The 24,666-nt window shown below is 39.2% G+C and overlaps 1 protein-coding gene across 1 annotated transcript in view; it reads right to left on the reverse strand.

The window, feature by feature from the left end:
• Nucleotides 1-3,842: 3,842 nt before the first annotated feature.
• LOC143984204 (uncharacterized) overlaps nt 3,843-24,666 on the reverse strand; it is a 34,038-nt gene continuing 13,214 nt past the window's right edge. The window contains exons 2-4 of the mRNA XM_077484495.1: nt 15,564-15,821; nt 4,796-4,917; nt 3,843-4,291 (exon numbers count right to left, since the gene is read on the reverse strand). Coding sequence (XP_077340621.1) covers nt 4,271-4,291; nt 4,796-4,917; nt 15,564-15,810 — 390 coding nt within the window. The 5' untranslated portion in view covers nt 15,811-15,821 and the 3' untranslated portion in view covers nt 3,843-4,270. The remainder of the gene's footprint in view (nt 4,292-4,795; nt 4,918-15,563; nt 15,822-24,666) is intronic.

The following is a 24,666-nucleotide window of genomic DNA, read 5'->3' on the forward strand; positions in this document are numbered from 1 at the left end:
TACATGTACACGGGATCCCCGATCTCTCCTCTGTTATCTTATCAGTACATGTACACGGGATCCCCGATCTCTCCTCTGTTATCTTATCAGTACATGTACACGGGATCCCCGATCTCTCCTCTGTTATCTTATCAGTACATGTACACGGGATCCCCGATCTCTCCTCTGTTATCTTATCAGTACATGTACACAGGATCCCCGATCTCTCCTCTGTTATCTTATCAGTACATGTACACGGGATCCCTGATCTCTCCTCTGTTATCTTATCAGTACATGTACACGGGATCCCCGATCTCTCCTCTGTTATCTTATCAGTACATGTACACAGGATCCCCGATCTCTCCTCTGTTATCTTATCAGTACATGTACACAGGATCCCCGATCTCTCCTCTGTTATCTTATCAGTACATGTACACGGGATCCCCGATCTCTCCTCTGTTATCTTATCAGTACATGTACACGGGATCCCTGATCTCTCCTCTATGTTATTTTATCAGTACATGTACACAGGATCCCCGATCTCTCCTCTGTTATCTTATCAGTACATGTACACAGGATCCCCGATCTCTCCTCTGTTATTTTATCAGTACATGTACACAGGATCCCCGATCTCTCCTCTAGGTTTTTTTTATCAGTACATGTACACGGGATCCCCAATCTCTCCTCTATGTTATCTTATCAGTACATGTACACGGGATCCCCAATCTCTCCTCTATGTTATCTTATCAGTACATGTGCACAGGATCCCCGATCTCTCCTCTATGTTATCTTATCAGTACATGTACACAGGATCCCCAATCTCTCCTCTATGTTATCTTATCAGTACATGTACACGGGATCCCCGCTCTCTCTTCTGTTATCTTATAAGTACATGTACACGGGATCCCCGATCTCTCCTCTGTTATCTTATCAGTACATGTACACGGGATCCCCGATCTCTCCTCTATGTTATTTTATCAGTACATGTACACAGGATCCCCGATCTCTCCTCTAGGTTTTTTTTATCAGTACATGTACACAGGATCCCCGATCTCTCCTCTATGTTATCTTATCAGTACATGTACACGGGATCCCCAATCTCTCCTCTATGTTATCTTATCAGTACATGTACACAGGATCCCCGATCTCTCCTCTATGTTATCTTATCAGTACATGTACACAGGATCCCCAATCTCTCCTCTATGTTATCTTATCAGTACATGTACACGGGATCCCCGATCTCTCCTATATGTTATCTTATCAGTACATGTACACGGGATCCCCGCTCTCTCTTCTGTTATCTTATCAGTACATGTACACGGGATCCCCGATCTCTCCTCTGTTATCTTATCAGTACATGTACACGGGATCCCCGATCTCTCCTCTATCTTATCAGTACATGTACACAGGATCCCCGATCTCTCCTATATGTTATCTTATCAGTACATGGACACAGGATCCCTGATCTCTCCTCTGTTATCTTATCAGTACATGTACACAGGATCCCCGATCTCTCTGTTATCTTATTACATGTACACAGGATCCCCAATCTCTCCTCTGTTATCTTATCAGTACATGTACACAGGATCCCGATCTCTCCTCTATGTTATCTTATTAGTCCATGTACAAAGGATCCCCAATCTCTCCCCTGATATCTTATCAGTACATGTACACGGGATCCCCAATCTCTCCTCTATGTTATCTTATCAGTACATGTACACAGGATCCCCAATCTCTCTGTTATCTTATTACATGTACACAGGATCTCCGATCTCTCCTCTATGATATCTTATCAGTGCATGTACACGGGATCCCCGATCTCTCCTCTATGTTATTTTATCAGTACATGTACACAGGATCCCTGATCTCTCCTCTGTTATCTTATCAGTACATGTACACAGGATCCCCGATCTCTCCTCTAGGTTTTTTTATCAGTACATGTACACAGGATCCCCGATCTCTCCTATATGTTATCTTGTCAGTACATGTACACGGGATCCCCGATCTCTCCTCTATGTTATCTTATCAGTACATGTACACAGGATCCCTGATCTCTCCTCTGTTATCTTATCAGTACATGTACACAGGATCCCCGATCTCTCTATGTTATCTTATTACATGTACACAGGATCCCCAATCTCTCCTCTATGTTATCTTATCAGTACATGTACACAGGATCTCCGATCTCTCCTCTATGTTATCTTATTAGTCCATGTACAAAGGATCCCCAATCTCTCCTCTGATATCTTATCAGTACATGTACACGGGATCCCCAATCTCTCCTCTATGTTATCTTATCAGTACATGTACACAGGATCCCCGATCTCTCACCTGTTATCTTATCAGTACATGTACACAGGATCCCCGATCTCTCTATGTTATCTTATTACATGTACACAGGATGCCTGATCTCTCCTCTATGATATCTTATCAGTCCATGTACACGGGATCCCCGATCTCTCCTCTATGTTATTTTATCAGTACATGTACACGGGATCCCCGATCTCTCCTATATGTTATCTTATCAGTACATGTACACGGGATCCCCGATCTCTCCTCTATGTTATCAGTACATGTACACGGGATCCCCGATCTCTCCTCTATGTTATCAGTACATATACACAGGGTTGTTTATAATCGTTTCTAGGCAGTTGAGTTTAGAGGCTTTTTTTTTTTTTTTTTTTGGAACCCAAAAAAAATGAATTGAGAAGCTGTGTTTAGAGGCATTTCAAACACCAAACGTGGCTAAACACGGCTACCCACATTCAGGCGCATTTTGTTCTAGAAGCGTTTTTAAAGGGAAACATTTTATTTATTACTTTTGAGCCTGGAAAATGCTAAAAACACACCAAAAACTCAATTATCACCGCTTGCAAGCTTGATATACCATTCGATATTCTCCTCATCAGCCAATTATGCTGTACATTACACGACTTGCATTACTGAAGTTGAGAGCCACCAACAGACGTTCCTCTGGTGGCATGCTTTTCCTCATGTTGGTGTCCATGCGAACTAGACAGGGGTCTAACCTTTTCCAAGAGAACGTCAAAAGGTGGCAATTGACATTGCGTGTAAAATGAAAAAAAATTAAATTCTCTGGGTAATTACGCAGCAGAACTTACATATTAGAAAAGTATCCTGTGAACATGTGTTGAGCCATCAATGGATGTGTCCAGTAGCGATGGTCCTCTCATTGGATCCATATTAACAAACCAACCAAAAAAGAAATAACAGCTATCTACAAGCACACTGATTCTTCAGCTGCAACGCACACTGTTCTCTCACAGAATGGTTGAAATAGTTAATAAATACTTGTATGTAGTGCTTTCTAATAATTTGGGAGGGTCTCCTGAGGTTATCTTTAGCGCAAACTCGGCTAAAACGCCGCTAAACGTGGCTTGTAAACGTTGCTAAACACACCTTTTTAAACGTGGATTTCTAGCTGCGATGTTCCAGCGTTCAGGAGAGGTTGAGAAATGTCCCGTGTACCCCGAAGCCTTAGCTCTTTGAAGAGAGATAACAAAACACTGCAGATATATGTGCCCACCTCAAATTTCATGAATTGGATTTCCATCCACTTTAAAGAGGAAGTAAACCCTGACGAGTTTACTTCCTCTTTCATTCCCTGCAAAGGTAAAGCATAATGGACTACTATGCATCGCATCGCATCGCATCGCACAGTAGTCCATTAGGTGTCACTTACCTGATACAGGAGCCAGCAAAGTCACCACTGTCCCCTGTAGTCTGGCGCATCCATCTTCTCGGTGGGTCTTGCTGCTACGCCGCTGTCATTCGGCGAAGCCGCGATGATGTCACTCCCGCACATGTACACGGGAGCCGACACGCGCAGCATCTTCGTCGTTGACAGCCGTAGACAGCGGTGCCTATCTTTCGGCAAATATCTCCTAAACCATGTAGGTTTAGGAGATATTTCTTGGACCTACAGGTAAGGTCTAGGTCTAGGACCTACAGGTAAGGTCCAGGTAAGGTCTAGGCTTACTTGTAGGTCAAAGTGTGTTGTAAGGGTTTACAACCACTTTAAGGAAAGAACTTTGCTAAATTGGATATGAAACCTGGGTGAATGTTTAGGAGGTACTTTGTATCCTTTTTTTTGGAAGAAAATCATGGTGGAGATGGAACGTTGGCTTTCTTCTCAAGACGTTCGATAATATTCCCATGGTACTGAATGCGAAGATCCTCCAACAGTTAGTTGATGTAGTTATTCACACTAAGAAAGTCCCTGTACATGGATCGAGGAGGGCCACTGATACCTCCATAGATATCTGTAGTACTACGACAATCTTCTGGAAGCCTGGAAAAGTGAGCGGGAAAAAAAGAATGTAATTTCTTCTGCCTAACTCGCCTCTGCATGGTCTTAGCCCTTGTACACACGGTCGGAGATTCCGACAACCAAATCCGTCGGAGTAATTCCGACGGATTAATTCCGGAAGTGATGTTGCATACACACGGTCGGACTAAGTTGTCGGAAAATCCGATCGTACGTAACGTGATGACGTTATTTCGTTACGACGGGACTACGTTCAGGCTAGTAGCCAATAGCTTTGGTCTAGGAACTTGATCTGAGCATGCGTGGCACTTTGTCCATCGGAGTAGGCTACACATGATCGGAGTATGTCCGATAGGAGCATTTTGTCTGAAAATTTTACCGGCAAGTTGGAAGAATTGGTCCGTCGGATATTCCGATGGAAACAGTCCGATGGAGACCACACACAGCCGGAATATCTGCCAAAACGTTCCGACCGTGTGTACAAGGGCTTAGAAAAATCCCCCTATGGAGAGAGAGAGAGAGACTTACCCTTTTCTGGAGGTGGTCATACACCATGATGGACACCAGGGCTAATATTAATGTAATGACCAAAAGGACCCGACAAGGAAACAACTTCTGATACAGGAGTACCCGGGGACCTGTAAGTGAGACTGGAAGGAGAACATCATTTAGAAGAAAAGTCAACAAAAGCACCAAAATTAAAAGAGAACTCCAGACAAACCATGAAATTCATAGATGAAATACTGAACATATTTTACCCGAAGTGGCTTCCAATATAATAATGTTAGTCCAAGCGAGCAACTGCAGCAAACCCAAAAGATCCAAGAGATCGATCGGACTAAAACTGCCACTCGGGCTACTGAAGATCATCTGTACCCATAATACCGCGTACACACGACCGGACTTTCCGGCAGAAAAGGTCCGGCGGTCTTCCCGACAAGACTTTTAACAGAGTTCTGATGGACTTCCGAACGAACGGACTTGCCCACACATGAAACGGATTAAGTCTGATGGGACTAGAAAAAGAAGTTCAATAGCCAGTAGCCAATAGCTGCCCTTGCATCGTATTTGGTCCGAAAAAGAGAGAGCCACCGCTCCAGGCCAATCCACCAGAAAGATGGCTTGATTTCCAGGCAAAGGGAGTGTCCCAGGTGCTGGCTAATTGCACAAGCAAATAGAGAGGGAGAAAAGAAACTCTGGACAACCGCACTCCGGATAGAATCTGAAGTAACTTGTGTCTTTATTTTTTCAAGTAAAAAATCACATCACACGAACCACAGCAAAAAAAAAGAATATGGAACAAAAAAAAAAATGTTGACGCGTTTCACACTGAAATCAGTGCTTACTCATAAGTCCATCGGACCAGCACACAGACGAAAAGTTTTCCTGATAGAAACTGAGTCCATCGTAACAGATTTAAAACATGTTCTATTTCTAGGTCCATCTGAATTTTTTTTTAAAGAAAAACGATCGGATTATCCCACACCCAATCGGAATGTCCGACGGACTGATTCCGTCTGACCTAGCCTGCTGGAAAGTCCGGTCGTATGTAGGCGGCATATTTGTTTAACCAACAACTAATTCTAATGAGCTACGCAAACTGTTGGCACTATATAAATCCTGTACAATAATAATAGTATTACACGTAGGCCATGATAGCCCCAACATTTCCAAACACTGCATGCAGGAGCAGAGCAGAGAATCCTCTTGCTTGTCTTCATGGATCTCTCTTATTCCAATTGTCCTGTTAATATTTTAGCTATGGACGAAATCAGAATGAATTTTTTTGCTGTCAGTAGCATTTAGAGACTTGCATGAAGATAAAATTTTGTATCATATTCCTTTGTTAAGTTAATAATTTGTTTCATCGTATTCATTATATTAGAATGATTTGTTTTCGGGAATTTGTTTTGTATATTCGGATTTGTTTCGGATATTTATTATTTTCAAATCGATACAAAATGAATTGGAAAAAGGAATTCTAATTCAAAATGGAAACATATTGCCATAAATACAATAAGGTATAAAAGTTAGACATGTGAAGTTTGTTTCGTTCCATAAACATCCGGCCACATTTTTAATTATTCGGAAAAATGGAAAACGAAATTCATCCGAATTCCTGAAATTCTAATTGAAATTTGAATTCCAGTCGAATTCGACCTGTAAACACATTTCTGAAATCAAAGACTGTGTGTGTTATTAGTGGACAATTTAGAATTTATGGTGTGTTTGTTAACCACTTTCAGACCGGACCAATTTGCTGGTCAAAGACCAGACCCCTTTTTGCGATTCGGCACTGCGTCACTTTAACTGACAATTGTGCGGTCGTGCGACGTGGCTCACAAACAAAATTGACGTCCTTTTTTTCCCACAATTACAGCTTTCTTTTAGTGGTATTTGATCACCTCTGCGGTTTTTATTTTTTTGCGCTATAAACAAAAATAGAGCGACAATTTTGAAAAAAACACATTATTTTTTACTTGTTATAATAAATATCCCCCAAAAAACACATTATTTTTTACTTGTTATAATAAATATCCCCCAAAAATATATAAAAAAACATTTTTTTCCCTCAGTTTAGGCCGATACGTATTCTTCTACATATTTTTGGTAAAAAAAATCACAATAAGCGATTATTGATTGGTTTGCGCAAACGTTATAGCGTTTACAAAATAGGGATAGTTTTATAGCATTTTAATTATTAACTTTTTTTTTTTTTTTTACTAGTAATGGCGGTGATCAGCGATTTTTATTGTGACTGCGACATTATGGCAGACACATCGGACATTTTTGACATATTTTTGGGACCATTGTCATTTATACAGTAATCAGTGCTATATAAATGCAGTGATTCCTGTGTAAATGACATTGGCAGTGAAGGGGTTAACCAGTGGGTGGCAGTGTAGGGGTTAAGTGTTCCTAGGGGCGTGTTACTAACTGTGGGCGGGCTGGGCTTTCATTTAGTGAACACTGATCTCTGCTCCAATCACATGGAGCAGAGATCAGCGTCACTAGTTGCTAGGCAGAATGGAGAAATGTTGTTTACAACGGCACTTCTCCATTCGGCCGCTCCGCGAGACGATCGCGGGGATGCCCACGGCGATCGAGTCCGCGGGTCCCGCGACCGGACTCATGGGGGTCCGGACCAGCGCGGGAGCGTGCCGCCGGCGGCGTGCTCCCGATGGCAGGGCGGCAAATTTAAAGGGACGTACAGGTACGCCCATTTGCCTGCCCGTGCCATTCTGTTGACGTACATCGGCGTGCGCTGGTCGGCAAGTGGATAAGTCAAAAGGTGATTTAAAGAGTCATTTTTGATGAAGATTTTTCTTTTCTTTGTTCACTTTGCCACATTCAAATTGAAAAAAAAAAAAACTAAATACAGCTGAAAGTTTTTGATTTGACTGATTCAAAATGCATCGATTTGAAATGTTTGAATCGATAAATTTTGAATCGGTCGAAACGAAAAATTAATATTCAAAGAAAATTTGAAAAAAAAAGACATAAAACTAATTCCGAATACGAATTGAACGAATCAACCAAATTTAATGATACAAAATAACTAGATTAACAAATCTAAACAAAACGAAACCGCTTTTATTAGACATGAGCATAACGAAAAAAAATAGTTTTGTTTCGTTTTGATTTTTTAATCCAGTTATTTTGTATTCATTTTAATTAGACATGAGCATGACGGAAAAAAAAATGAATACAAAATAACTAGATTAACAGATCTATTTATTTTTATTAGACATGAGAATGACGAAAAAAAATGTTATTATATATTCATTTTTATTAGACATGAGCATTTTTTTTTCCATCGTGCTCATGTCTAATAAAAATGAATAGATTTGTTAATCTAGTTATTTTTGTATTCATTTTTATTAGACATGAGAATGACGAAAAAAAAAAAAAATGTTTTGTTTTCGTTTAGATTTGTTAATCTAGTTATTTTGTATTAATTATTTTTTTTGTCATGCTCATGTCTAATGAAAGTGAATACAAAATAACTGGATTAACAAAAATAAACGAAACAAAACATTTTTTTCGTCATTCTCATGTCTAATAAAAATAAATAGATTTGTTAATCCAGTTATTTTGTATTCATTTTTGAGAATGAGAATGACGAAAAAAAATGTTTTGTTTCGTTTATTTTTGTTAATTTTTTTATTTTCGTTTATTATTTTTTTCGTCAAGCTCATGTCTAATAAAAATGAATACAAAATAACTGGATTAACAAATCTATTTATTTGTATTAGACATGAGCATGACGAAAAAAATAAAATAAATGTTTTGTTTCGTTTAGATTTGTTAATCTAGTTATTTTGTATTCATTTTTATTAGACATGAGAATGACGCGAAAAAAAATGTTTTGTTTCGTTTATTTTTGTTAATCCAGTTATTTTGTATTCACTTTCATTAGACATGAGCATGACAAAAAAAATAATTAATACAAAATAACTAGATTAACAAATCTAAACGAAAACAAAACATTTTTTTTTTTTTTTCGTCATTCTCATGTCTAATAAAAATGAATACAAAAATAACTAGATTAACAAATCTATTCATTTTTATTAGACATGAGCACGATGGAAAAAAAAATGCTCATGTCTAATAAAAATGAATATATAATAACATTTTTTTTCGTCATTCTCATGTCTAATAAAAATAAATAGATCTGTTAATCTAGTTATTTTGTATTCATTTTTATTAGACATGAGAATGACGAAAAAAATGTTTTGTTTAGATTTTTTAATCCAGTTATTTTGTATTCACTTTTTTTTTTCGTCATGCTCATGTCTAATAAAAATGAATATATAATAACTAGATTTACAAATCGATTCATTCATATAATCTAGTTATTTTGTATTCATTTTTATTAGACATGAGCATGATGGAAAAAATTTTTTATTAAAAAATCTAAAGAAACAAAACATTTTTTTTCATCATTCTCATGTCTAATAAAAATGAATAGATTTGTTAATCTAGTTATTATATATTCATTTTTATTAGACATGAGCATGACGGAAAAAAAAATGGATTAAAAAATCTAAACGAAACAAAACATTTTTTTTCATCATTCTCATGTCTAATAAAAATGAATAGATTTGTTAATCTAGTTATTTTGTATTCACTTTTTTTTCGTCATGCTCATGTCTAATAAAAATGAATATATAATAACTAGATTAACAAATCGATTCATTTTTATTACACATGAGCATGACGAAAAAAATGTTTTGTTTCATTTATTTTGTTAATCCAGTTATTTTGTATTCACTTTCATTAGACAGGAGCATGACGAAAAAAAAAAAATGAATACAAAATAACTAGATTAACAAATCTAAACGAAACAAAATTTTTTTTTCGTCATTCCCATGTCTAATAAAAATAAATAGATTTGTTAATCTAGTTATTTTATATTCATTTTTATTAGACATGAGCATGACGAAAAAAAAGGGAATACAAAATAACTGAATTAAAAAATCTAAAGAAAACATTTTTTTTCGTCATTCTCATGTCTAATAAAAATAAATAGATTTTTTAATCCAGTTATTTTGTATTCACTTTTTTTTTTCGTTATGCTCATGTCTAATAAAAATGAATATATAATAACTAGATTAACAAATTGATTCATTTTTATTACACATGAGCATGACGAAAAAAATTTGTTTTGTTTAGTTTAGATTTGTTAATCTAGGTATTTTGTAAACTAAACAAAATATTTTTTTTTTCATCATGCTCATGTCTAATAAAAGTGAAATAAGATGATGATTCTTGCTTCATAGGACAGAATAGAACAAAATAAAATAGAAAAAAAATATATAATAAAATAGACTAAAACAGAATAACCTAGCACTAAATAAAATAAAATAGAGCAAAACAGAATAGCACAAATCAGAATAAAACAGAATACAATAGAATAAACAAAAACAGAATAGTATAGAAAATAAAGGAATAGACTATAAATTAATAAAATAGGATAGAAAAGAATAGAATAAAATAGAATGGAATAGAATTGAAAATACAATATAAAATAATAGAATGTAATAGAATACAAAAGAATAGAATAGATTAGAACAGAAAGAATATAATAAAATAGTATGAATATAACTGTTTTTCAAAATGCATAAAAAAAAATAACAATTCAAAGGCCTCGTCACTCAGATTAGCTCATGGGTCGTTAACATGTACCATCATCCATAATTATAAGGAATATAAATGGAAAAGCCTGGTTCCCATATCAGGCTTATCGCAAACAGGGGTGAGCTAAAGGTACTATTACGGTACGTGTAGAAATGTTAATAACCAATTATTTAAACCGGAGTAAAATACAAACAAAATTAGGGTGGTTAATTCAATAGTGTGATGGTAAACCATCTTTTACCATCACACTATTGAATTTACCACCCTAATCACGGTCATTCACGGCATGCTTTTTGTTGGATATTGGTTGTCTGCTTCTTATATAGTGTTATAACTATATTGTCATTTTTGTTTGCTGTGTGGTCACCGTGTGGTCACTGTGTGGTCACTGTGTGGTCACTGTGTGGTCATCATCATTAGGGGAAGGACATTATTTCTACTTCTTTCGATTTTCCTGTCACCTCGTGCTTATTTCATTCTTTTTTACCTTTTCATTCCCTCCTCTACCTCACCACCTTCCCTCCATCTTTGCCCCTGGCCCCCAACTTTCCCTCCTGTTCCCTCACTCCCTTCCCTTCCCTTCCCTTCCCCTCCTTCCTCCTTTTTCCGCTCTCCCCCCCCCCTTTTCTCCCAATTCTCTGTTGTCACTCCCTTTTTCTTTTCCCTCACCTCCCTCCCCCCTTTTTTTCCCCTCACCCCCCCCCCCCTTTTTTTTCCCCTCTCCCCTCTCCTTTTCCCTCTTTCCCTGCTCCCCCCTCCCCCTTTCTCTATTTACCCCCCCTCCCCCTTTTCCTCCCCTTCCTCTTTCCTCTTTGCCCTCCTTTCCATTCCTCCTTTCCATTCCTTTCCCGTTTCCTTCTTCTCTCTCTCCTTCCTCTTTTCCCCCCTTTTTTCCTTCCTTTCTCTCCCTCTTTCCCTGCTCCCCCTCCCCCCTTTCTCTATTCCCCCCTCCCCTTTTCCTCCCCTTCCTCTTTCCTCTTTGCCCTCCTTTCCATTCCTTTCCCGTTTCCTTCTCCTCTCTCTCCTTCCTCTTTCCCCCCCTTTTTTCCTTCCTTTCTCTCCCTCTTTCCCTGCTCCCCCCTCCCCCCTTTCTCTATTCCCCCCCTCCCCCTTTTCCTCCCCTTCCTCTTTCCTCTTTGCCCTCCTTTCCATTCCTTTCCCGTCTCCTTCCTCTTTCCCCCCTTTTTTCCTTCCTTTCTCTCCCTCTTTCCCTGCTCCCCCCTCCCCCCCTTCTCTATCCCCCCTCCCCCTTTTCCTCCCCTTCCTCTTTCCTCTTTCCTCTTTGCCCTCCTTTCCATTCCTTTCCCGTTTCCTTCTCCTCTCTCTCCTTCCTCTTTCCCCCCTTTTTTCCTTCCTTTCTCTCCCTCTTTCCCTGCTCCCCCCCCTTCTCTATCCCCCCTCCCCCTTTTCCTCCCCTTCCTATTTCCTCTTTGCCCTCCTTTCCATTCCTTTCCCGTTTCCTTCTCCTCTCTCTCCTTCCTCTTTCCCCCCTTTTTTCCTTCCTTTCTCTCCCTCTTTCCCTGCTCCCCCCCTTCTCTATCCCCCCTCCCCCTTTTCCTCCCCTTCCTATTTCCTCTTTGCCCTCCTTTCCATTCCTTTCCCTTCTCCTCTCTCTCCTTCCTCTTTCCCCCCTTTTTTCCTTCCTTTCTCTCCCTCTTTCCCTGCTCCCCCCCTTTCTCTATCCCCCCTCCCCCTTTTCCTCCCCTTCCTTTTTCCTCTTTGCCCTCCTTTCCCGTTTCCTTCTCCTCTCTCTCCTTCCTCTTTCCCCCCTTTTTTCCTTCCTTTCTCTCCCTCTTTCCCTCCCCTTTCTTCCCCCCCCCCCCCCCCCCTTCGCTTCCTTTCCATGTTTTCACATGTTCACTTGTGTATTCAGCATAAAGCTTATCCATATATTGTTCACGGGCAAAACACATTACTATTCACTGACTTATACACTGAATATATAGGCAGTTTGACCCCCACCAACCGGTCCATTAGTTTAGACAAAATTAGCCCTTTTTTAAATTTAATTCAATACATTTCATTATTTTTCTTACTTAGATATCGGCCTGTTTATTTATCATACCCCCCCCCCCCAGTCACCGGGGGAGACATTCCCGGGGGCCCTTCGGGTGCTGCGGGGGTACACCGATGGGGGTAAGAGCCACATTCTGCATTATTTACCCTTTTACATTTCTTATAGGTATCCCATATGACCTTTGTCCTTTTTTGTTTAATTATTCATTATGCTCACGTTTTTTTTTTTTTTTTACAGACGTATGTATTTCCTGAAGAAGCTCATTTAGAGCGAAACTAGTAGAAATACGTAACCACCTGTACCAGTTTTTTATATTGTTAAATGATTTTATCTTTTGAATAAACTTTGTTTGTATTTTACTCCGGTTTAAATAATTGGCTATTAACATTTCTACACGTACCGTAATAGTACCTTTAGCTCACCCCTGTTTGCGATAAGCCTGATAAGGGAACCAGGCTTTCCATTTATATTCCTGTTTTTCAAAATGCTTTTTTTTTGTATTTTAATTTATTCTATTTTATTCTACTCTATTTTATTATTTTCTATTCGATTATTTCCATTCTATTATTTTCTATTCTATTCTATTCTATTATTTAAACCAGCTAGGAATCATCATCCTATTTCACTTTTATGTTTTACTGTATTTATTGCAATATGTTTCCATTTCAAATTAATTTTAAAATGTAAATTAATTCCCTCTTATAAACAAAATAAAATAGAGCAAAACAGAATAGCACAAATCAGAATAAAACAGAATACAATAGAATAAACAAAAAACAGAATAGTATAGAAAATAAAGGAATAGACTATAAATTAATAAAATAGGATAGAAAAGAATAGAATAAAATAGAATGGAATAGAATTTAAAATACAATATAAAATAATAGAATGTAATAGAATACAAAAGAATAGAATAGATTAGAACAGAAAGAATAGAGGGAATAAAATAATAAATGTGATTATTATGTATGTATGGGAACCAGGCTTTTCGATTTATATTCCTGTTTTTCAAAATGCTTTTTTTTTTTTTTGTATTTTAATTTATTCTATTTTATTCTACTCTATTCTATTATTTTCTATTCTATTATTTCCATTTTATTTTTTTATATTCTATTCTATTCTGTCCTGTTCTATTCTATTATTTAAACCAGCTAGGAATAATCATCCTATTTCACTTTCATGTTTTACTGTATTTATTGCAATATGTTTCCATTTCAAATTAAATTTTAAAATGTAAATTAATTCCCTCTTATAAACAAAATAAAATAGAGCAAAACAGAATAGCACAAATCAGAATAAAACAGAATACAATAGAATAAACAAAAAACAGAATAGTATAGAAAATAAAGGAATCAACTATAAATCAATAAAATAGGATAGAAAAGAATAGAATAAAATAGAATGGAATAGAATTTAAAATACAATATAAAATAATAGAATGTAATAGAATACAAAAGAATAGAATAGATTAGAACAGAAAGAATAAAGGGAATAAAATAATAAATGTGATTATTATGTATGTAAGTAATATATATGTCTGAAATTGTTTAATTATGTGTAATACTTTATAATAATTAAAAATAAAAATAGAATTGAAAAAAAATGTAAATTAATTTTAAAATTAAAATAATTCGTTTCGTTATCATTTATTTTGGATTCGTTAAAATTCGTTATTATAGATCCGCGATACATCCGAATCTCCAAATAATGACAATTGAATGAATTTTGATTCGTAATGTAACGAATCGCACGTGTCTAGTAGCATTAACGTGGAAACAGAATAGCACAAATCAGAATAAAACAGAATACAATAGAATAAACAAAAAACAGAATAGTATAGAAAATAAAGGAATAGACTATAAATTAATAAAATAGGATAGAAAAGAATAGAATAAAATAGAATGGAATAGAATTTAAAATACAATATAAAATAATAGAATGTAATAGAATACAAAAGAATAGAATAGATTAGAACAGAAAGAATAAAGGGAATAAAATAATAAATGTGATTATTATGTATATAAGTAATATATATGTCTGAAATTGTTTAATTATGTGTAATACTTTATAATAATTAAAAATAAAAATAGAATTGAAAAAAAAATGTAAATTAATTTTAAAATTAAAATAATTCGTTTCGTTATCATTTATTTTGGATTCGTTAAAATTCGTTATTATAGATCCGCGATACATCCGAATCTCCGAATAATGACAATTGAATGAATTTTGATTCGTAATGTAACGAATCGCACGTGTCTAGTAGCATTAACGTGGAAACAGAATAGCACAAATCAGAATAAAACAGAATACAATAGAATAAACAAAAAACAGAATAGTATAGAAAATAAAGGAATAGACTATAAATTAATAAAATAGGATAGAAAAGAATAGAATAAAATAGAATGGAATAGAATTTAAAATACAATATAAAATAATAGAATGTAATAGAATACAAAAGAATAGAATAGATTAGAACAGAAAGAATAAAGGGAATAAAATAATAAATGTGATTATTATGTATGTAAGTAATATATATGTCTGAAATTGTTTAATTATGTGTAATACTTTATAATAATTTAAAAATAAAAATAGAATTGGAAAAAAAAAATGTAAATTAATTTTCAAATTCAAATAATTTGTTTCGTTATAATTTATTTTGGATTCGTTAAAATTCGTTATTATACATCCGCGATACATCCGAATCTCCGAATAATGACAATTGAATGAATTTTGATTCGTAATGTAACGAATCGCACGTGTCTAGTAGCATTAAAGTGGCAGTTTCCATTCTTTGGAGTCCCTCCAACAAGTTTTTAATGCGATTTGATCCTACCAGTAGGGTTGATATTTTTTTCCCCTCTTCCTGTAAGAGGCCAGGCTGTCCCGTAAAAGCAACAGTTGCAGTTGGATCAAATAGATTAAGCCTTTTTTTTCTAAATAGTGCTAGTTAGAGTTGGCTGTAATTTGTCCATTTAAAGCTGAACCCCAGTACACCTATTGGGGTGGAAGGTCGGGGGGGAGGGGTGCTGTGTTCATTCTAGTGACGGACTGCATCATATGAAAATTGGTTTTCCCGGGGGGGGGGGGGGGGGTTCCACTTGAATCCCTTATCCCATCTCTGTCACAAACTCTACTCACCATGCTGGTGGAGGGTCGTATTGATCATGGTATGATATAGGTGACAGCTGACGCCCCCTCCTTGCATCTCCTCTGTGATGGTCAGTCTGGATGTCTTGGTGAAGGTTCCATCCTCGTTCTCCATCAGGTCCTCCAAGGTTTGGTTAGCCTTTGGCTGGACGCTCCAGGAAATGTTTAGATCTGGGGGGTAAAACCTCTCCGCCTGGCAGATCAGAAGACGATTCTCGGTGTCTTCTCTCAGGGTCATCGCCGGGGTTACTGGAAATTACATACTGGGTTAGATAATCGTATGGTAATAAATGAGACATTAACCACAAATATGGTGCGCTTCCCCTTTAAATGTGAAAAAATAACCAGTGCAAGCAAAAAAAAAAAAAACAAACAAACAAACAAACAAACAAAAAAAAACATAAGGTGCAAGGTCGTAAGTGCACATAGACCAACCTGGAAATCTGCCAACCAGACCACTGCGAGGTAAGAAAAATCATCTCTTCATCAATATCAGATTTATATTGTAGAAGGAGAGGACAAGGCACATAGGATAATCCAGTCGAATACAATTTATTAAAAACACCAATGAGTATTTCCCAAAGTGAGAAATGTTCACAGAAAATAATAAAAAATAAAAAAAAAGCCACACTCCAGCATGCGTGATGATGTCAGCCTGCCAAGCTCCAGCCAACGCGTTTCATTACAAAGGGGACTTCATCAGGGGTCGGTGCTTGACGGCTGACACTTCCCATTGCAATAGAAAGGCCAGACAGGTGGTGGCGCCTCCATAAGGTGCCCCTTTTGACCTGGCACCAGAGGTTTTAAGGTTGTGGTAAGAGGCTTTTTTGACTGTGGTGATCATCGCAAAGTGGTCAGCATTATTATTATTATTATTATTATTATTATTATTATTATTATCAGACTCGGTTCTTTTGCATTGTGTGATTTTCTTTCACTATATTGCTTAATGTTTTTTTTTTGCTTGTGTTGCACATTTCTTAATGATTGTTTGTTTATTTTTTTTCACATTTAAAAGAAAACGCAACATATTTATGCTTAAAGCTTCTGATGAGATCTTGTATTCAGTTATTTTTGCGGCTCCCACATTATTGTCCTCATTTTCATTATTTCTGTCCATTAGTTGTCCACTTTACAAATAGATGAACCCTGAGAGAAGGTCCAATGTGACACAGGAAATGGGGATCGCAAAGGTAATGCTGGATTTTTTTAAATGTAAATTCTGGTTATTAAATTCAAACAGTTCTACAAAAAGATGATTATACCCAGGAATAATGAGTATGTGCCGTCAACTGGACACAGAAATGAAACCAGAGTTTTTTTCTTAAAAAATAGATACGGGAACTCACACCGTTCCTTGGTTCCACCCATAATCACCACTGAGCACCGTTCCTTGGCTCCACCCCTAACAACCTCTGAGCACCATTCCTTGGCTCCACCTATAGCCACCTCTGAGCACCGTTCCTTGCGTCCACCCATAACCACCACTGAGCACCGTTGCTTGGCTCCACCCATAGCCACCTCTGAGCACTGCTCCTTGGTTCCACCCATAACCACCTCTGAGCACCGTTCCTTGGTTCCACCCATAACCACCACTGAGCATTGTTCCTTGGTTCCACCCATAACCACCACTGAGCACTGTTCCTTGGTTCCACCCCTAACAACCTCTAAGCACCAGTCCTTGGCTCCACCCATAGCCACCTCTGAGCACCACTCCTTGGCTCCACCCATAGCCACCTCTGAGCACCGTTCCTTGGTTCTACCCATAACCTCCCCTAAGCACCTTTCTTTGGTTCCACCTATACCCACCTCCGAGCACTGTTCCTTTATTCCACCCCTAACAACCTCTGAGCACCCTTCCTTGGTTTAACCCATACCCACCTCCAAGCCCCATTCCTTGGTTCCACCCATAGCCACCACTGAGCACCGTTCCTTGGTTCCACCCATAACCACCTCTGAGCACCATTCCTTGGTTCCACCCATAACCACCACTGAGCACCGTTCCTTGGTTCCACCCCTAACAACCTCTGAGCACCGTTCCTTGGCTCCACCCATAACCACCACTGAGCACCGTTCCTTGGTTCCACCCATAACCACCACTGAGCATCGTTCCTTGGTTCCACCCCTAACAACCTCTAAGCACCAGTCCTTGGCTCCACCCATAGCCACCTCTGAGCACCACTCCTTGGCTCCACCCATAGCCACCTCTGAGCACCGTTCCTTGGTTCTACCCATAACCTCCCCTGAGCACCTTTCCTTGGTTCCACCTATACCCACCTCTGAGCACTGTTCCTTTGTTCCACCCCTAACAACCTCTGAGCACCTTTCCTTGGCTCCCCCCATAGCCACCTCCAAGCACCATTCCTTGGTTCTACCCAGTGGCGGAACTACCGCCATAGCGACCCACGCGGTCGCTATGGGGCCCGCAGTCACTATGGGGCCCTCAGCCTAGTGGGGACCACTGCCGAATGGGGCCCTCAGCCGGGGGCCCGCTGCTGAGTGGTCCGGGGCTCGGCATTGGCAAGCTTCTGTCCTGCCTAGAACACCGGTGTCAGCCCCGTCCCAACGTCGTGACGTCACTCGGCCAGAGGCTCGATGGGCGGAGCGTCAATGCTGAGTTACTGCAGCCTGCATACAAGAGGAACCAGGCAGCACCACTGAGGAGGAACCAGTCAATGCCCTCACTTGATTGCAGAATTTGCAGACTACAATTTCAGAGGTACCGTGCAAGCTAAATTAAGCTGATGCAGTGATGGGGCCACACTGCATCTAATCATTCTGTCTGTGAGTTTGACTGATTTCTCTAATATGCAGCATGGCGGGGGGGGGGGTAAATGTCCTGCACTGGTCACAGTAACTTTTGTATTAATGTCCTGCACTGGTCACAGTCACTGATGACACTGATGAATGAATTTACTGGTCACAGTCACTGATGAATGAATTTACTGGTCACTGATGAATGAATTTACTGGTGACAGTCACTGATGAATGAATTTACTGGTGACAGTCACTGATGAATGAATTTACTGGTCACGGTCACTAATGAATGAATTTACTGGTCACTGATGAATGAATTTACTGGTCACTGATGAATGAATTTACTGGTCACTGATGAATGAATTTACTGGTCACTGATGAATGAATTTACTGGTCACGGTCACTGATGAATGAATTTACTGGTCACGGTCACTGATGAATGAATTTACTGGTCACTGATAAATGAATTTACTGGTCACGGTCACTGATGAATTAATGTACTGCCACTGCTGATCACGGTCACTGATGGTGATGATTATGAACTGTGACTGTCTGTGATTTTTATAATATGCAGCATGGCGGGGGTGGGGGGGTGGGGGGGGGGAGAGGGGGGTAAATGTCCTGCACTGGTCACCAGCACAGGGATGTGTATATATAAAAAATTAATAATAATAAAAAAAAATGCCATAAATCTATCCCATAGGTTGTAGACGCTATAACTTTAGCGCAAACGAATCAATATACCCTTATTGCATTTTTTTTTTATATTGGGGATATTTATTATAGCCAAAAGTAAAAAATATATATATATATTTTTTTTAAATTGTCGGGCGGGCATATCGGCGTACAGGTACGTCCAGTTTTAAAATGCCGCCCTGCCATCGGGTGCGCGCTCGCGTGCTGGTCGGGACCCCCGTGAGTCCGGTCGCGGGTCCCGCCAACTGGATCGCCGCGGGGATACCCGCGATCGTTTCACAGGGGGGGGGGGGGGCGGCTGAACTGGGAGATGCCGTTGTAAAACAGCATCTCCCCGTTCTGCCTAGCAACAAGTGACGCTGATCTCTCTGCTCCATGTGATTGGAGCAGAGATCAGCGTTCACTAAAAGAAAGCCCAGCCCCCCCCCACAGTTAGTAACACACCCCTAGGAACACTTAACCCCTACACTGCCACCCACTGGTTAACCCCTTCACTGCCAGTGTCATTTACACAGGAATCACTGCATTTATATAGCAGTGATTACTGTATAAATGACAATGGTCCCAAAAATGTGTCAAAAATGTCCGATGGGTCCCCCACAATGTCGCAGTCACAATAAAAATCGCAGATCGCCGCCATTACTAGTAATAAAAAATAATAAAAAATTATTAATAAAAATGCTATAAAACTATCCCTATTTTTTAAACGCTATAACTTTTGCGCAAACCAATCAATAATCGCTTATTGCGATTTTTTTTTTACCAAAAATATGTAGAAGAATACGTATCGGCCTAAACTGAGGGAAAAAAATGTTTTTTTATATATTTTTGGGGGATATTTATTATAACAAAAAGTCGCTCTATTTTTGCTTATAGCGCAAAAAATTAAAACCGCAGGGGTGATCAAATACCACCAAAAGAAATCTCTATTTGTGGGAAAAAAAGGACGTCAATTTTGTTTGGGAGCCACGTCGCATGACCGCGCAATTATCAGTTAAAGTGACGCAGTGCCGAATCGCAAAAAGTGGTCTGGTCTTTGACCAGCAAATTGGTCCGGTCTATAAGTGGTTATAGCACAAAAAATAAAAAACCCCAGGGGTGATCAAATACCACCAAAAGAAAGTTCTATTTGTGGGGGAAAAAGGAATGTCAATTTTTCTTTGGGTACAGCGTCGCACAACAGCGCAATTGTCAGTTAAAGCGACGCGGTGCCAAATTCTGGTCGGCTAAAATCTTCCGGGGCTAAAGTGGTAAAAGCAGTCCCACGGTGTCCTCAGTTCCCCTTCACATCACAGGTTCACCTTAAAGGGGTTGTAAAGGCAGAAGGTGCATTCTATGCATTACAATAAAAAGCCCTCTGTGTGTAGCAGCCCCCCCCCCCCCAGCATCCCCTATTTACTTACCTGAGCCCCATCTCGGTCCAGTGATGTCTAAGAATCCCTCGGCCGTTTGGGATTGGTTGAGACAAAGTAGTGGTGCCATTGGCTCCTGCGACTGTCAATCAAAGTAATTTAGCCAATCAGGAAAGAGAGGATTCAGGGCCAAAACGGTAGCTCCGTGTCTGAATGGAGACACTGAGCTGCAGCTTGGCTCAGGTGCCCCCATAGCAAGCTGAACAGGAGGGAGGGGCCAGAAGAGGGACCCGAGAAGAGGAGGATCTGGGCTGCTCTGTGCAAAACCACAGCAACAGAGCAAGTAAGTACCACATGTTTGTTATTTTTATTTTTAATTGTTTTTAAAACAAGACTTTACAATCACGTTAAAGGGGTTGTAAAGGTTCGTTTTTTATTTTCTACATAGGTTCCTCTAAGCTAGTGCATTGTTGGTTCACTTACCTTTTCCTTCGATTTCCCTTCTAAATGTTTTTTTCCTTTGTCTGAATATCTCACTTCCTGTTTCTCCTCAGTAAACTTCTCACCATCATCCGAGCTGGTGGTTAGTCAGCCAGAACGGCTTACTGAACAACTTACTGAGGAGGAACAGGAAGTGAGAAATTCAGACAAAGAAAAAAAACATTTAGAAGGGAAATCGAAGGAAAAGGTAAGTGAACCAACAATGCACTAGCTTATAGGAACCTATTTAGAAAATAAAAAACGAACCTTTACAACCCCTTTAACATTATTGTTCCCCTTTACAATGCAGTCCCCTTTACATTAATGTAATGAGGACTACACTGTAAAGGGGGGGGGGGGGACTGTGATATGAAGGGGACTGTACTGTAAAGGGGCACTAGAATGTAGAGGGTACTGCACTGTAATGAAAAGGGGGCTGCGATGTGAGGGGAACTGCACTGTAAAGGGGCACTGTGATGTAAAGGGGATTGCATTGTAATGGAAAAGGGTCTATGATTTGAAGGGGACTGCACTGTAAAAAGGCACTGTAAAGGGGGGCTGTGATATGAAGAGGACTTTGGAGTCCCTTTTATATTACAGCTCCCCTAGCAATCACAGCCCGCATCACAGTGACCCTTTCAACCATGCCCCCCCCCCCCCCTTATCTTTCTAATATCACAATGCCCCTATATACTCTCTACCTACCCTGCACAGTCCTACCTTTACCAGGACAGAGGCAGGATTCAGCCTGTATGTCCTCTCCGGGGTCTCCTGCCCAGCCGCCAATGTCCTCCTATCAGCAGGGCGGGGGGCGGGAGGAGCAGCAGATCTGGATGGAGGGTGGGAGCTGCCCGACTAAAATAAAAGACCCCTGCTCTCTATTCGGAATTCCACATCCTTGCCGCTCTTACAGTAAACAACCCTCTACGTAGTTTAAGGTTAAACCTCTTTTCTTCTAATTTTAATGAGTGTCCACGAGTCTTGTTAAACTCCCTTCTGCGAAAAAAGTTTTATCCCTATTGTGGGGTCACCAGTCCGGTATTTGTATATTGTGGGGTCACCAGTCCGGTATTTATATATTGTGGGGTCACCAGTCAGTCCAGTATTTATATATTGTGGGGTCACCAGTCCGGTATTTATATATCGTGGGGTCACCAGTCCGGTATTTATATATTGTGGGGTCACCAGTCCGGTATTTATATATTGTGGGGTCACCAGTCCAGTATTTATATATTGTGGGGTCACCAGTCCAGTATTTATATATTGTGGGGTCACCAGTCCAGTATTTATATATTGTGGGGTCACCAGTCCGGTATTTATATATTGTGGGGTCACCAGTCCGGTATTTATATATTGTGGGGTCACCAGTCAGTCCAGTATTTATATATTGTGGGGTCACCAGTCCAGTATTTATATATTGTGGGGTCACCAGTCCAGTATTTATATATTGTGGGGTCACCAGTCCGGTATTTATATATTGTGGGGTCACCAGTCCAGTATTTATATATTGTGGGGTCACCAGTACGGTATTTGTATATTGTGGGGTCACCAGTCCGGTATTTATATATTGTGGGGTCACCAGTCCGGTATTTATATATTGTGGGGGTCACCAGTCCGGTATTTATATATTGTGGGGGTCACCAGTCCGGTATTTATATATTGTGGGGTCACCAGTCCGGTATTTATATATTGTGGGGTCACCAGTCCGGTATTTATATATTGTGGGGGTCACCAGTCCGGTATTTATATATTGTGGGGGTCACCAGTCCGGTATTTATATATTGTGGGGGTCACCAGTCCGGTATTTATATATTGTGGGGGTCACCAGTCCGGTATTTATATATTGTGGGGTCACCAGTCCGGTATTTATATATTGTGGGGTCACCAGTCCGGTATTTATATGTAGTGTCATTTGAATGTCTTGCTTTTAAATGTAAAATTCCTTTCCCTGTGTTGTTCATTCTTGTTTATAGGCCACCGAAATTTAGCTCATCATTTACTGCTGAGTTGTCAAATCTTTTAACAACCTTTTGTATATCAAATGTAAATGTTATTATTTTAGGAGATTTAAATATTCATGTTGATACCCCTTCGTGCCATCCCGCAGCGGAATTTCTTCAGCTGTTGGATTGTTTTAATTTAAAACAACTCGTTGATGTCCCCACACATACTAGGGGGCATACCTTGGATCTGGTCATTACGAATTTTGCTCCTTTGACTAATTTGCAGGTGTATGACCTAGGTGTGTCAGACCATATGGCTATTTCAATGGATTTGACATCATCATCCAGTTGTTATAAGCCCAAGCGGGACATTTGTTTTAGAAACTTAAAAAATATAAATCCTGAACTTTTGGCAATGGTTTTTCAGCATCTATCTACACAATTTTGCTCTGTTGATGATGCGGTGGCTTATTATAATAGCCAGCTTAGCAGTCTGTTGGACTTTTATGCCCCACTTAAAACGAGAGCTGTTACTTTTACTCACTCAGCCCCGTGGTATACAGATGAGCTTCGTAAGATGAAGGCAGTGGGACGGGTTCTTGAACGGCGTTTTCGAGCCTCTGGCCTCACTGTCCATAAACAAATTTACCGGGAGCATCAACATCTATATGCACAGTCCCTTAAGGAGGCTAGGTCGCAGTTCTATTCTAAAGTTATACAAAATAGTTCAGGAAATTCTAAGCAGCTCTTTTCAACTATAAATCAATTGCTTAAGCCAAATTCGCCATCGACTACTGCTATTTCGGAAGAGCGGTGTAATGAATTTATGGATTTTTTTAGATCCAAGATTGATCATATCCGTTCCTCTCTGTCTGGTCCTTTGGCTCAAACTGTCCAATTAAACTGTTTTGTGCCCCGACAAATGGATCATTTACCAGAGGTGTCGTTGGAAGAGGTACAGGGTATTGTTGAGCAAATGAAGCCCACAACCTGTTCCTTGGATCCTTTTCCAACTCCACTGGTAAAAACGTATGTTTCAGTTTTAAGTCCATTGATTACTGCTGTTAATTACTCTTTTCGAACTGGCCATGTTCCTTCCATTTTAAAAAGTGCTGTTATTAGACCACTGCTTAAAAAATCCACTTTTGATCCGGAAGTCCTTTCTAATTATAGGCCTATTTCTAATCTTCCCTTTTTATCTAAGGTACTTGAGAAAGCAGTTGCAAGTCATCTTCAGGATCATCTCAAGCATAACAGCCTTTTTGAAAAATTTCAATCAGGCTTTGGTTTTGCTCATAGTACGGAGACCGCTCTTGTTCGGGTTACAAATGATCTTCTTATGTCATCTGATGCCGGTTCTCCGTCTTTACTTATTATGTTGGATTTGTCAGCTGCGTTCGACACTGTCGATCATGGCATTCTTTTAGATAGTCTTCGTGATAATGTTGGACTAAAAAATGTAGCCTTCAGTTGGTTCGAGTCATATCTTACAGATAGGATTGAACAAACTACATTGGGTCATTTTAAATCTAAACCGCATATGGTTACCTGCGGAGTTCCCCAAGGGTCAGTGCTTGGCCCGATTTTATTTATTCTATATCTTACTCCCTTGGGCCATATTATAAATCGTTATAATATTTCTTTCCATTGTTATGCTGACGATACACAGCTTTATGTAAAAGCTGCAGCTGAAACTCCTTCAGTGCAGTCGCCCCTATCAGTCCTTACCGCCTGTCTGGAGGAGATAAAGGAGTGGATGGAACAACATTTCTTGCAACTAAATATCTCCAAAACTGAGTTTATTATGATTGGAACATCTCACCAGATTAAATCATCGCTGATAACAAGTATTGCCTTTTCAGGCTC

This window comes from Lithobates pipiens, unplaced genomic scaffold (assembly GCF_037356315.1).
Source record: "Lithobates pipiens isolate NorthernLeopardFrog02 unplaced genomic scaffold, aLitPip1_a1.2 Scaffold_16, whole genome shotgun sequence".
NCBI lineage: Eukaryota > Metazoa > Chordata > Amphibia > Anura > Ranidae > Lithobates > Lithobates pipiens.